General features: G+C 44.2%; 1 protein-coding gene across 5 annotated transcripts in view; it reads left to right on the forward strand.

Annotated features, from left to right (window-relative positions):
* Nucleotides 1–15,096, forward strand: part of STT3B (STT3 oligosaccharyltransferase complex catalytic subunit B) — a 164,500-nt gene that overhangs the window by 62,074 nt on the left and 87,330 nt on the right. For all 5 annotated transcript variants that reach the window (XM_070727285.1, XM_070727286.1, XM_070727288.1 and 2 more), the window contains exon 5: nt 729–828. In XM_070727285.1, the coding sequence (XP_070583386.1) occupies nt 729–828 (100 nt within the window). The remainder of the gene's footprint in view (nt 1–728; nt 829–15,096) is intronic.

Here is a 15,096-nt window from a genome sequence, read left to right on the forward strand (position 1 = left end):
AATAAATAATTCTAATAAAAATGATAATTGTATTGAATAAATGCTGGCATTTATTTTTAGAAAAATTGTTTGCTGGCAAGATTTTAGTTGTAAGAGATCACTGTTTTTCTGTTATGAGAAATGCTTGTAAATATATTAGAGATAAAATAAAAGTAAGTAGATATAGACACCCATTACTTTGTTAGAAACTTGTTTTTATAGTAACTGGGATAAATAATTGGAATTGCTTCTAAGTCTGAAAAGGTCCCATGTTTCCCTGAAAATCAGACTCTGTCTTATATTGTTTTTCAATCCTGAAATAAGTGCTTGACCTTATTGCAATGCACTCAAAAGCCCAATTAGGTTTATTATCAGGGGATGTCTTATTTTGGGGGAAACGGTATGTCTTCAGTCAAGCTAGTTATGCTTATTCCATCTCTGTGTGCCCTTTTGTAATAATATTTTCTCTGTCTTAGACAAAATTGGCAATGTACTAAAAAGGAGAGTTTAATTCCAGAATATTTTGGAATCAAAATAAAAGATTATAACATTGGGATTTTTATGAACTAGTATTAGTCGCATTTATTTTCTGCGGGAAGTTCTTTGATTTATAAACTCTTCCTGTGGTTCAAAATCTTTTCATTATATATAGCTTGAATTCTCAGTTTTCAGTGATGCATGTTTGTAAAGATAACATTGTAAACATGAACTAAATCTTAATGCTTAATCTTAATCTTAATTTTTCACAGGTTTCTGCATGGGGTGGTTATGTTTTCATCATCAACCTTATTCCACTGCATGTATTTGTGTTATTGTTAATGCAAAGATACAGCAGGAGGGTCTATATAGGTGAGTATTTCAATATGATGATGTTGGATGAAAAGTGATTTTTTAAATCTCACCTTTACTAGCCTTTTGAATGTCTATGATTTAAACATTTTTGAATACATTAATCATAGAAGAATCATTTTGAAATTTCTTTCGGTTTTTGTTATAGATAATATATTTTTAAATAAAATGTTTATTAAATAAAAGAATAACAAAAGTATACGAAGAGAATTTAGAAAAAGAAGATATTTTACCATTGCTGCAAGTTTTGCAATCTTTATTCTTCCATTGTGGATATTTCAATATTTTCCCATTTTTTTAAACATATAAAACCTCACTACAATTTTATATATCAAACTAATCTTTCATAAATCTTTTTTAGTTGGCTGTTCATAAGTCCCAATAAAAGAAATCTCTGCTTTCATCTAAATATTATTTTTTTCAAATTCATTAAGTCATTGTATTTTTAATTTTCCAAAGTTAACTATGATCTCTCTGGTGATATACAGTATATATATATATATATCAGTGGTAGTTTATTTTATACCATACAAATTATTAAATTACAACACAATATAACTTTACTCCCATTAACCATATTTTCCCCAATTGGTCTTTAGTATAACTAAAAATTTTAGCCCATTTTATCGTACAATTTTGAATTTGCTCTCCAATTTCAAATATCAGCAAGAGTTTATGCATTTTAGCAGCCACATGTTCTTCATTTGTACATAATTCAATTTTGATTTATCTATTCCAGGGGTCAGCAAACCGCAGCTTGCGAGCCACACATGGCTGTTTAGCCTCTTTAGTGTTGCTCTTCTGCAGAAGCGAGTTTCTGGCACTGCGCATGTGTCGCCATTTAAATTTGCCGACCCCTGGTTTACGCAAACATAAGCAAAAGAAGAAGGAATTTATAGATATGCTCTGTAGTGCTATAGGTTAGGTAACAACAGCCAGTTAATAGAGGTTGTGAGTTATCCTCTGTCCTGGTGCTTCTTGACCTCTCAGCGGCTTTCAATACCATCGACCATGGTATCCTTCTGTGCCGGCTGGAGGGGTTGGGAGTGGGAGGCACTGTTCTTCAGTGGTTCTCCTCCTACCTCTCTGGTCAGTCGCAGTCGGTGTTAGTGGGGGGTCAGAGGTCGACCCTGAGGTCTCTCCCTTGTGGGGTGCCTCAGGGGTCGGTCCTCTCCCCCCTGCTGTTTAATATCTACATGAAACCGCTGGGTGAGATCATCCAAGGGCATGGGGTGAGGTATCATCAGTAAGCCGATGATACCCAACTGTACATCTCCACCCCATGTCTGTTGTACATACTCCTGGTCAGTTGGAGGATGATGAAGAACTTGAGGACTCGGATACAGATAGTGTTTATGAATTGGTGGTGGGCCCGGGGTTACAGGTAGTAGAACAGGTGAGAGGCCAGCCACAGGATGTTGCTATGAGTCCAGAATCTAGTGAGGAAGAATCACAGTCGCTGGGTCAATCCTAAATTCAGAAGGGTCCAAAAACGTAAGGAACAGGTGTTTGGAAGAAGATATTAAGGGGAGGAATGGGTTAAATACTGGAGTGATGTATTTGGTACGTCAATGGGGAAGAAGGGTGGAGTTTCAATGTTGTAGGGCTCAAAATGAAAAGTGTTTCCGTTCAGCTCCCAGGCAAGCAAATGCATTGTGTTATTTTACAGTCATTTCTGCTGTTTTTGAATCATGCTGTGAGTACATAAATCTTGTTAAACGGAGGAGGCTGGGAGACATGCATGAGGAATGCAATTAAGAAAGATAACGGGAGGAAAAGGAATGTGCTAGTGTGAACTGTATTTTGAACACGGAAGGGAAGAGAATAAAGATGGAGTTTCTTTGTTTATGAAATACTGCATTTAGTAAGAGTTATTTGTAATAGCTAAAGTTCTACCAGAAACCAGAATAATGTCCAGTCAACGAAGCAGTGGAAGTGATGTGCCGGTGTCTGGAGGCTATTGGGGTCTGGATGGGTGTCAACAGACTCAAACTCAACCCTGAGAAGACGGAGTGGCTGTGGGTTTTGCCTACCAAGGACAATTCTATCTGTCCGTCCATCACCCTGGGGGGGGGGAATTATTGACCCCCTCAGAGAGGGTCCGCAACTTGGGCGTCCTCCTCGATCCACAGCTCACATTAGAGAAACATTTTTTAGCTGTGGCGAGTGGGATGTTTGCCCAGATTGCGGCCCTACTTGGACTGGGAGTCACTGCTCACAGTCACTCATGCCCTCATCACCTCGAGGTTCGACTACTGTAACGCTCTCTACATGGGGCTACCTTTGAAAAGTGTTTGGAAATTTCAGATCATGCAGAATGCCGTTGCGAGAGCAATCATGGGCTTCCCTAGGTATGCCCATGTTACACCAACACTCCGCAGTCTGCATTGGTTGCCGATCAGTTTCCAGTCACAATTCAAAGTGTTGGTTATGACCTATAAAGCCCTTCATGGCACCGGACTAGAATATCTGCGAGACCGCCTTCTGCCGCACGAATCCCAGCGGCCGGTTAGGTCCCACAGAGTTGGCCTTCTCAGGGTCCCACCAACTAATGTCGTGCACAATGTCGGTGGGACCCAGGGGAAGAGCCTTCTCTGTGGTGGCCCCGACCCTCTGGAACCAGCTCCCCCCAGATATTAGGATTGCCCCCACCCTCCTTGCCTTTCGTAAACTTCTTAAAACACACCTCTGTCGTCAGGCATGGGGAACTGAGACATCTCTCCTGCCTATGTAGTTTTATATAGGGTATGTTTGTGTGTATGCTTTTTAAATAATGGGTTTTTTAGGCTTTTAATGTTAAATTGTTGTTTTAGACTTTTAATATTAGATTTGTTATTGTATATTGTTTTATCACTGTTGTGAGCTGTAAACAACAACAACAACAACAACAATAATAATAATAATAATAAATTGTCTGCCCGGTGATTAAGGGCATTTAAGGTTCTTGCAGCTGGCGATCATGTGGCCAAAGAAAAACAAACAAGTGCCTGCCGAATGACTGAGGGAAATTTGCACGCTGCTATTTATCGTGGGTGGGGGGGAATAGTGAAGCTGATCCTTCGATAGCTGAAAAGGCTCTCCTCTTACCCCCAATTTCCCAGAAGGCAAAGGCAAACCCCAAGCTTAAAGCTCTAGCAGTTACTGAGAGCTCCAATGAAAATGAAGGAAACCACGAGCTTTTGCTCCAGCAGCACTTCCCTATCAGGCTCTAGGCCACAGGCAAGCATGCTCAATTAGGTATTTGATGGGTGAGGCTGGCTGGAGAGTGATTAGGTCTCAAACGCAAAGCGCCAAAGCATTTGGCTTTCTCTAAAAGAATTGCTAAATTCACAGCCAAAGAAAATACAGTCAGCGTGTCAGGCCCAAAGCCATTATATGAAGTTAGAGGCTTTGGGCCTTCCACAGTTAGCAATGATAGGGGAACAGGAGGGGTAAGTTAGAGAGAGAGATTGATACCACCACACATTCCTTACGCAGAGTCCAAGGTCAACTGAACAAATGAAGAAGCCAGTGAGGAACTGAAGATAATTTAGTGTTGGAATGACGGAGCATCGAATCCAACATAGTGAAATTAATAAATTGAACCTTGTGTGAGAGCACAGGAGTGGAGTGTGATTTATTTCTCAGATGACACAGTGTGCAATAGAGGATCCTGAGATCTACTCGTGGCAGAAGAGCTGAAGTATGAAAGTACTCCCAGCTGCAGGTCCTGCCCCCACTTCTCATGAAGTTGAGAATGAGGAAGATTTTTATTCAATTTTGTGCCTGACAAAATCAAGCTGTCTTAATGTTTCAAGGGTGTATAAAATTTCATAATTGCATTTCATAGATTTTCATAATTACATTTCATAGTTTTTGTACTTTTAGAAATGTAAAAACCTGTATTATTAGTTTTTTCTTCATAAATAGTTATAACGTGAGATTACGCATGTGTCACAGACAGCAGTAGATGCCTCCACAAAGAGGTTGAAAAGTTGAAAATAACTCCCAAAACCCCCCTTAAATTCCTTAAAAGTCAGATAGAACTGAAGAGGAACTAAAGCAGATCAAAGAGAGCTGTAGATAAATGTTGAAAGGGGAGGACGCTTATAGATTTTGCTATCGGCAAAAGTGAGTAGAAAATAATAGGACAAAGGAAAGATGGTGGAGGGAGGAGCTTTAAGTCCTGGAGGAAGCGGTGAAGCCAAATTAGAGGGCTTGCCAGGTGGGCGGTGCTCTGTGTGTGCTAAGAGGCGCTCTTGTGGCTCCCACATGCTTTTCTCAGCTCGGGGGATAAAGCAGCCGCCCTGGCTGTCTCATTGGCTGGGAAGAGCTTATGGGACACCATCCATGCCCAAAGAAAAAGCCCGCGGTAGGGGAGCGGTGCCAGCTGTAGAGTGAGTGGACGGTGTGGAGCGGAGCTCTGCGAAACACGGACACTTTTGGGCATTTGATCAGCTTCTCAAAAGCTGTCAATCCCAAGGGAGGGGATCGGAAGATAGGGGAATCGGTTTTGGGGCAGCGGCCCAATTGGCGGACCAGAGGAAATCTCCGGAAAGATTGATCATGCAGAAGAAGGGAGCGTAATGGCAACCCGAATGTGCTCCCAGTTGGAGGACTTTTAAGCATTGAATCGACGGGATGATCGTGAAGTCAAATCTGACAAGAAGACTCGCCAGGATCTCTATTGACACAGGTATTGGAGAGCGGAGGTGAATTCTTTGAAACAGAGCCCTTGTAGTGTGCTTATTTGATAATAAGCGAGGGAGGAGGGAGGGAATTGCCATCATTTCCTCTCCGGAAGCAGCGAACAAGAATGTAACTAACGAGATTTTTTTTAAAAATAACTTGCTAGTGACTTTCAATAATATCGAAAGAGATTGGGAGTTAGGAAGGTCCTACTGCCTCCTCCCCCAGCCAAAAACACAAAGCCAGGCAGCTTCCAGCCGCCAAAGGAGCCACCTGATTCTCCCCGCTTCTCTGTCCCGCTCATTGCCCGTGTCCGGCAGAAGCTGCTGCCCGATTGCTCTTAGCCGTCGGGATGCAAAGTACTGGGGTGGGGGGGTGTCCTGACAGCCCCCCCACCCCAATGCGAGCGGCGGGGAGTCGCCCATGGCCAGCAGAAGATCGCTCTTGCTGACCTGATGCCTCGCGGTGAAGCCGGGCAAGAGCGATTTTCTGCTGGCCATGGGCGACTCCCCACCGCTCGCATTGGGGTGGGGGGGCTGTCAGGACACCCCCCCATCCCAGCACTTTGCATCCCGCCGGCTAAGAGCAATCGGGCAGCAGCTTCTGCCGGACACGGGCAATGAGCGGGACAGAGAAGCGGGGAGAATCAGGAGGCTCCTTTGGCGGCTGGAGGCTGCCTGGCTTTGTGTTTTTGGCTGGGGGAGGAGGCAATAGGACCTTCCTAACTCCCTCCCCCGCAGCCAAAACACCAAAGCCTGTTTGCTGCCACACGATTTAGCCACGACAGGAGCGAAGTGACGTGGAGGAATGGGGAGCTGAAACCGGGCGGTTTCAGCTTTCCATCCACGTCACTTCGCCGCTAAATCGTGTGGCAGCAAACATGCTTTGGGGTTTTGGCTGGGGGGGAGAAGTAGGACCTCCCTCCCCTCCCTCCCCGCGATGTATCAGGTCAGCAAGAGCGATCTTCCAGCCATGGGCGACTCCCCGCCGCTCGCCCATGGCCGGCAGAAGATCGCTCTTGCCCGGCTTCCCTGCGAGGCATCAGGTCACTATTCTGGACGGGCAGGCGGCGGGCGAGGAGGGGGGAAGCCTCGCGGGGAAGCCGGGCAAGAGCGATCTTCTGCCGGCCATGGGCAACTCCCCGCCGCTCGCCCATGGCCGGCAGAAGATCGGTCTTGCCCGGCTTCCCCGTGAGGCAGCAGGTCAGCATCCTGGGCGGGCGGGCGGCGGGGAAGCCGGCGGCTGTGGCAGCTGCTGCAAGAGGCTTCCCTGCCTCCTCAAAGTAGCCTCCCAAACCCGAACTTTCGCTGAGAAGCCCCGCCGCCCGGCTGTCACCTTTTAAAACAGCCGGGGGGCTTCTCAGCAGCCTCCCAACGCCGAACCCGGAAGTTCGGGTTTGGTGTTCGGGTTCAGGAGGCTGCTGGGAAGCCCCCCCCCCCCCGGCTGTTTTAAAAGGTGACAGCCGGGCGGCAGCGTTTTTTTGCGGGTTTTTTTGTTGTTGCACGGATTAATTGACTTTACATTGTTTCCTATGGGAAACAATGTTTCGTCTTACGAACCTTTCGTCTTACGAACCTCTCCTTGCACCAATTAAGTTCATATCATGAGGTATGACTGTATATTATACTATTGATTATTATTATTATTGATATACTTATTACTGATTATTATTTTTATTGATACATACATCAAGACAACAGACATTAAGTTAACAGAATGAAATAGAATACTATATAATAGATTTAAATTTAGACAATTAACAATTAAATTATTAACAATATGAATTTGTTAGATTTATTTACTTTCTGATTTTCTGGGGGTAGTAAGCGGTAAAAATTGTGGAGGGGTTGAAAAAGGCTGGTTGAAGTGGGAATCTTGGTGGCGAAAATATATGAAAATGACAAGTCTATCAAATTTAACTAGACTGGGCTCAGGGAGGAGACCTATAAATCAATCAACCTCTGCAATTCTCTCTCTGCCTGGAGAGAGATCCAATTCATTTAAAGATCTACAGGTGATGCTCCTGCAAATGCAGGAAACAATGATTAAAAATCATGAGGACATCAAAAAGTAGATTGGGGAAGTTAGAAATGATACAGGCTAGTTAAAGGAGACAATGCAAAACATGGATGCTAAAGATGAGGTCTTTCAACAGCAGATATTTAAAAATAAACAAAAGATGCAGGAAATTAAAGAAAAAATGGAGTATGAACATAAACGGATAGATGAAATGAATGATAGATTAACGCAAGCTAATATAGTTATCCAATTGGAAACAGGAAAAGCTAACCATTATTTACGTTTTCAAAATTTGAGAGAAGAAAAAAGTGAGGATCTTCCTGATGTGATGGCAGAAATTCTGTCCAAAGCATTGGGAACAGAGAAAGAGGAGATGCTGAACGAACTAGACAAGGTTTATCGCATTAACACAGACTATGCCAGGCGTCACAATCTTCCTAAAGAGGTACAGATAAAACTAATTAAGAAATCTATTAGAGATGAAATGCTACATAGGGCTAGAGAAGATCCAGTTGAATATAGAGGAAGACAACTTGTTATTCTAAAACAGGTTCCGAAAAAGGTGAGAGATTTACAAAAACCATCTGTTCCTGACATCTAAATTAACTAGGCATAATGTGAATTTTAGATGGTTAATATCGGAAGGAATTATGGTAACGTGATGAGAAAAAGATTAGAATTGATACCGTTGTTAAGGCAGAAGAGTTCTATGACAAAAACTTTGGTAATTAACTGGTAATAGGAATACAAGAGAAACGAGAGATATAGAAAGAGTGGAAATAGAAGGACTAAAACAGAGGAAAGATCAAGAAAAGAAACGACAAGAAGAAATAATAGAAGAGTTAGGAAAGCCAGATTACAGAGATGGCAGGACAGAAGAGTCCAAAGAAGTTAGAAGCAAAAGAGCAGATCTAAATACAAGTAAGGCAAAATTGCAAAAAGAGACTAATTTAAGGATAGAATTATGTTCTGTGAATGTTAATGTATTGAGTGCACCAAAAAAAAAAAAGAATAAATTTCTCAACAAGATAAGTAAAAGTAATCTGGATATAATAGCCGTACAGGAGGTACGCATAAAGGAAAAGTATGGATATTTACTAAAAGGATCAAATTAGGAAGCCTATTTACATCTTTAGCACAAGAAAGGAAAAGAGGGGTGATTTTCTATATTAATGAAAATATTCAAGCTAATTTAAGATATAGAGATAAAGAAGGGAGAATCTTAATGGTGGAGATCCAAAAGAATCATGTGCCTATAACCCTGATTAACATATATGCCCCAAATGAGGGGCAAGAAAAAATTTATAAGAATTACAAAAAAAGATCAGGGAATTTGCAAGGGATAATATTTGTATGATAGGAGGCTTCAATGGAATAATGAATAAAGAACTTGATTATAAAAATAGTGAAAGTAAAAAACAGAAAAAAGAAGAACTCTTCCGAATTCCTTTTTAGACCTGATTAATGAATTTAAACTCAAGAGATAGCTGGAGAGAAAGAAATTTACAATTAAGAAAATTACTTATTATTGTCAAGTCCAATGTCATTATGTGAAATTAGAGGTTTGCCTGACACAGTTAGCAGCAATAGAGAAACAGGAGGTATGTGTGTGAGAGAGATTTATACCACCACACATTCCTTTACACGGAGTCTAAGGTTAACTGAACAAAGGAAGAAACCATAAATCCCTGCACTGGATTGGTCCACATGATTGCACTTGTGGGTGTGGGGATGTGAAATGAACTTTAACCTGGATGGAAATCTTAAGGGAATTTTAGAGTTGGAATGACCGTGCTGAATCCAGAACGACTTTGTTAATAAATCGAACTGTGCATGAAAGCACAGGAGTGGAAATTGATTTATTTCTCAGATGCTATTTGGTTCGCTGACAATTATTCAAACAGGCATAATTCATGGTCAAGACTGGATATGATTTGGACAACAATTTGAAGAGGAACCAGAAAGACAACCTCAAAAAAAGAGATACAAAACAACATATTATCTTAATAAAACATAATTTAAATTTACTGGATAAGGATAATCTTGCTCAACAAATTAAATGTAGTAAACAATATTTCTTTGAAAATTCAAATAAACCAAGTAAATGGCTGGCTACAAAGCTTAAAAAACACAGAGAAAAGAAAATGATTATTTGTCTTAAAACTGAGGATGGGAAAATCTGCCATGAATTAGATGAAAAACCCCCAGATTGTTTGGAAATTCTATAACAAGCTATATCGGAATAATAATAATTTTGATAAGGAAGAACAGAAGCAAACTATTCAAACTATTTTTGAAAAGGCCAGTCTCCCAAAAGTACTTGAAGAAACTAAAGAATTGTTAAATAAACAGATCTCATTAACAGAATTAAGAGAAGCCATTAAGAAGGAAAAAAACAAAGCATGGCACTGGTAAGCGAAAGGAAATCTGAAATGATTTACAAACATCTGAAAGGTAGCGCTGGCCTCAATCAACATGGAAATGAGATAAGAGTTCTCAGAGATCTCTCACGGCAAACCTTGCAAGAGAGGGTTGCTTTACGCCCAATTACAATCTGCTTGTTTCAAAGTGGAGTAAAGTTCACCTGGGCTTCTCCTGCAGCTGTTTTGGTGTTTCAAGGAAATGAGATGCTTAAAGCATGTACATTAGAGGAGGGAAAATCGTTATTGCAACAGTTGAGTATTGAGTTTGGAGAAGCCGGAGCAGTTGGAGAGCTACGAGGAGCAGAAACAGCCTCTGATTCTAGGGGTCGTGGTATCTCAGATGAAGAGACAAAGCAAAGAGAGGAGCAGCTGAGAGCAGTGGTCGCACAGATTGAGGCCTTGAGAAAGGAGCAGAGTAGAAAACCAAGACTGCAGCCCGCGAGGAAAGTGAAGAAGTGAAGAGTTGAAACTGATTCTGTCTCTTCTCTTTGGAAATGCTTTTGAAAATTTTTGTCTATTGGTTTTTATTCTACTCTTCTTTATGGGGGAAGAGATGAGCATAAAGCAAGAGGAGGTATTTCTCAATGGTAAAATAAAGGGGGACAGAGGGGGATTTTCTTTTTAAAAAAATGTGGTTGTAAGGAGAGCACAGAGATGTGGGAACGTAATCAGGATGGGTGCCTTCAAGGAAGGACAAGGCGAAATCTTGTCCTTCCCCTCTCCCAGGGTGGGAACATGGGGGGAGGCACTTTGGGGGGGGGGGTAAGTAGGGTGAGGAAGGGGAAAATAAGTAAAATAAGAGCAAAACAAAAGGGGAAAGGGATTAAATTTATATATTATGAGTGATTGTATTATAATGGTTTTAAATGTGAACGGTTTTGGATCAAAATTGAAATGCCATACAGCAGCGGTCACCAAACTACAGCCCGCAGGCCGCATGCGGCCCGCTTAAGCTATTTACCCAGCCTGCGGGTGAAGCCGCTAATACTCCGTTGCTGGGGGGCGGAGACCATGGCGGTCGGGAGATTGCTGTCGGGGCAGCAGCGGCCCGCTGACATCAAGCTCTGCGCCGGCCAGCAAAGCCCCCCGCCCTGGGAAGCAGCGAGCTTTTCAAACGCACGCCTTTCAAATGTGCTGCTTCCCTGAGCAGCCAGTTTTGCTCGCCGCCACCAGGCTTGACATCAGCAGGCCTCTGCTGCCCCGACAGCAACCCCCTGACTGCTGTGCTCACCTTGTGTCGCAGGGGTGGGGAGGCGCTTGCAAGTCACTCGCTTCCATCGCTTCCTCTTCCACCACCCCGCTGCCTGAGCCTGTGCTATTGGAAGATCCGGTGTCGCTTTTGCTAAAGGTAGGCAAAAAAAAGACGGGGGAAGAAAAGAAAAAGGAGAAAGAAAGGGGGGGAGAAAGGGAGAGAGAAAGGGAGCGAGGCTGGCTGTGGGTAGGTTGGCTTTGTGGGAAATGGTGGCAGCGGCGGTGGCAGCAACGGCCGGAGGAGTTGGTATTGGGGGCCCTGAGGAAGGTGCAGCAGGTTAATAAGAAGGCTGTGGCAGTGGTTGTTTCAACATGGCACTGGCTGCGGCGAAGTGGGGGAAGGGCTTAGTGCCCCTGCTCTGTCCTCGCTGCAAGGCCTTCAACGAAAAATATGGTGAAAAAAAATAGAGAAAAAAAGGGGGAAGGCCGAGTGGAGGAGACAGGGAAGGGAAAGCCAAGACTGGTGCCAACGTGGGCCGGCAACGTGCGGCATTGGGGCCGCTTCTAAGCTGGTCCCTCTGGTTAAATAAAAACAAGCCGGCGGCGACTCACGGGAGAAGAGAAAAAAAGGAATTTTCTTCTGTTGAGCAGCCGCAGGCAATGTGAGGTGAATGGCAACCTTCGCAGAGGGACAAGGGTGGAAGGAGGGAAGAATAAGATGGAAGAGACCGAGGCCACAACAAACGCACACAGAGAAAGAGGAAAAAAAGAGGGAAGGGGGTCGGTCGTGGTGTTGGTGCGCTCAGGGACGGCTCTGCCGTGTCGAGAAAGGGAGAGACGGAGGAAGAGAGAGAAAGAGGGGGGAAGAAAGGGAGGGGAGGGAAGGGAGAGAGAAAGGGAGGGGAGGGAAGGAAGGGAGAGAAAGGGGAAGGGAGAGAGAAAAGAGAGAGAGGGAAGTGACTCTTGATTTAAGCATATGGTAAAAAGCACCCAAATAATAATAGAAAAAACCCCCAGCCCTCACCTGTTTTTGGAAATGGTTCAAGAGTTCACACACACACACACACACACACACAAGGGGGGAGAAGACAGATGGAAAAAGAGAACTGAGGGGGAAGGAATGAGAGAAAAAGAGAGAAATAGGGAGAAATAGGGAGAAATGAGAAACAAATGAGAGAAAAAGAGGAGAGACAGGAGAGGTACCGAAAAATGAGAACATTGGTAGAAATTTGAGGAGGGATGATTGATTATTAAATATGGATTGACTATGGAATATTGGTAAAAGATATATTTAGGTGCTGTTTAATATTAGGATGTATTAATTCATAAAATTGGATTAGAATTTTAGAACTATATAGAATTACATAGGTAAAATTAATGGAAGATACATATGATAAGGGGTTTATGATATGTACTGTATGATTTTATGACTTTGCATTATGAATTTAAAATATACTTAGAAATATAGTAGATTGATGAAAGTTAATAATGATAAATGCTAAGTGCCTGAAAATAAATTGACCTTGGAAATATTGAATGAAATTATATAAAAGTATAATATATGGAAATATGTGCAGTGTGCATAGGGATTTTTTCATAGATTTTTTTAAATAATCCGGCCCTCCAACAGTCTGAAGGACAGTGAACTGGCCCCCTGTGGAAAAAGTTTGGGGTCTCCTGCCATAGAGTATTAAGGATAGCTAAGCAAAATAAAGTGGATATCATGTTTTTGACAGAAACGCATAAAGGGTTTCTGTCAGAGACAAACTGTTGAATGATAAAAATTGGAAATGGATATATGAATCTTGTGGTACCCAAAATAGTAGAGATACAGTACTGTGATTCTTATTCACTAGAGGGTCTCATTTGAGGAGGTGAGAGTTCAGAGAGATGGAGAAGGGAGGTGGTTATTTGTTAAAGCGAAAATGAATCAAAAGAAATTGACATTGGGGGCAATCTTTGCCCCAAATATGAAAACAAAACGATTTATAATAAACAGAAAGAGAAAGTTGGATAATTTTATGGAGGGCACAACGTTTTTGGCAGGAGATTTTAACATGAATTAACGAATGGAATTGGAAATATTAGGATGTTACATTTAAACAGACTTAACATGGTGGATCTTCATGCAGACCTACCAAACAGAAGTATTTATTACTCTGTAAGATATGTATTTAGCTGCATTGATTACCGTATATACTCGAGTATAAGCCGAGTTTTTCAGCCCCAAAAATGGGCTGAAAAACCCGACCTCGGCTTATACTCGGGTCACCACAAGAGGGCGCCGGATCACCACAAGAGGGCGCACAGCGGGAGCCTGTCAGACATTGCTGGCTTGGGCGGGTGTGGGAAAGGGCAAAGTGCGGCGGCAAAGGGCGCTCCAACCGAAGCGGCTGTGGCAAGAGTGGGGCAGTTGCCTCCTCCCCAGCTCTAGCAAAGATGCCAGCCCTTTGCCTTTGCTCTTAGAGCTGGAGCTTCTGTCTTCTTGCAGGTGCCTTCCCTTCCCTGGCTCCAGCAAAGGCGCCAGCCAACTCCGATGGCGTGCGAGAGGGGGAAAAGGCGATGGTGAGGTCGGGGGGTGGATTCCTGCTTCACGAGTCCCCCCCCACCTTGCCGGCTTCCCCTCGCCTTTTCCCCCTTGCACGCCATCGGGGCAGTCGCGGGGAAGAAGAGAGAGAGGCTGCCTGCATGCGCCCTTTCTCTCTCTCCCCCCCCTCCTTGCCGGCTTCCCCTCGCCTTTTCCCCCTTGCACGCCATCGGGGCAGTCGCGGGGAAGAAGAGAGAGAGGCTGCCTGCATGCGCCCTTTCTCTCTCCCCCCCCCTCCTTGCCGGCTTCCCCTCGCCTTTTCCCCCTTGCACGCCATCGGGGCAGTCGCGGGGAAGAAGAGAGAGAGGGTGCCTGCATGCGCCCTTTCTCTCTCCCCCCCTCCACCTCGCCGGCTTCCCCTCGCCTTTTTCTCCTCGCACGCAGCTGCCCTACCCTTCCCACAGCCGCGTCACTTGGAGCCCCCTTTTACATCCCTCTTGGAGCTCCTGTCGGCATCTTGCAGCTGCCTTCCCTTCTCCGGGTCCAGCAAAGTTGCCAGCCAACTGCTCCGACGGCGTGCGAGAGGGGAAAAGACGATGCGAAGCTGGTGAGGTCAGGGGGGGACTCATGAAGCAGGAATCCCCCCACGACTTCCCATCGTCTTTCCCCCTCTCGCACGCCGTCGGAGCAGTTGGCTGGCAACTTTGCTGGACCCGGAGAAGGGAAGGCAGCTGCAAGATGCCGACAGGAGCTCCAAGAGGGATGTAAAAGGGGGCTCCGAGTGACGCGGCTGTGGGAAGGGTAAGGCAGCTGCCTTCCCCGGATCCAGCAAAGTTGCCAGCCAACTGCTCCGACGGCGTGCGAGAGGGGAAAAGACAATGGGAAGTCGGGGGGGGGGGATTCCTGCTTCATAAGTCGTCCCCCCTGACCTCACCAACTTCGCATCGTCTGTTCCTCTCTCGCACGCCGTCGGAGCAGTTGGCTGGCAACTTTGCCCTACCCTTCCCACAGCCACGTCACTCGGAGCCCCCTTTTACATCCCTCTTGGAGCTCCTGTCGGCATCTTGCAGCTGCCTTCCCTTCCCCGGGTCCAGCAAAGTTGCCAGCTTGTACAATTACTGCACTAATTCCCTGATTAGATTTTGAGGTAAGTTCTCTCTCTGCTTTTTTTCAAAGTCTCCTTTCTATAGAACTTTGATAAAGTTCCCCCCTCCCTCCCCCCTCTCTCTCAAGAGACACAGAGAGCGAGAAAGAGAGAGAGAGAGAAGGAAGAAGGGTAAAAGAAAAAGGAATTGAGTACTTTTTAAGGGCTTTGTTGGATTCATTCTGTAGATTTGTTATGGTACAAGCAATATACAATCGTACTAATTTTAGCCTGCCAGTAGATTGTAAAAATAAGATACATTATGCTGCTTTCTTCTACCCCATAGAGATTCATGA

The sequence above is a fragment of the Erythrolamprus reginae genome, chromosome Z (assembly GCF_031021105.1).
Source record: "Erythrolamprus reginae isolate rEryReg1 chromosome Z, rEryReg1.hap1, whole genome shotgun sequence".
Classification (NCBI taxonomy): domain Eukaryota; kingdom Metazoa; phylum Chordata; class Lepidosauria; order Squamata; family Dipsadidae; genus Erythrolamprus; species Erythrolamprus reginae.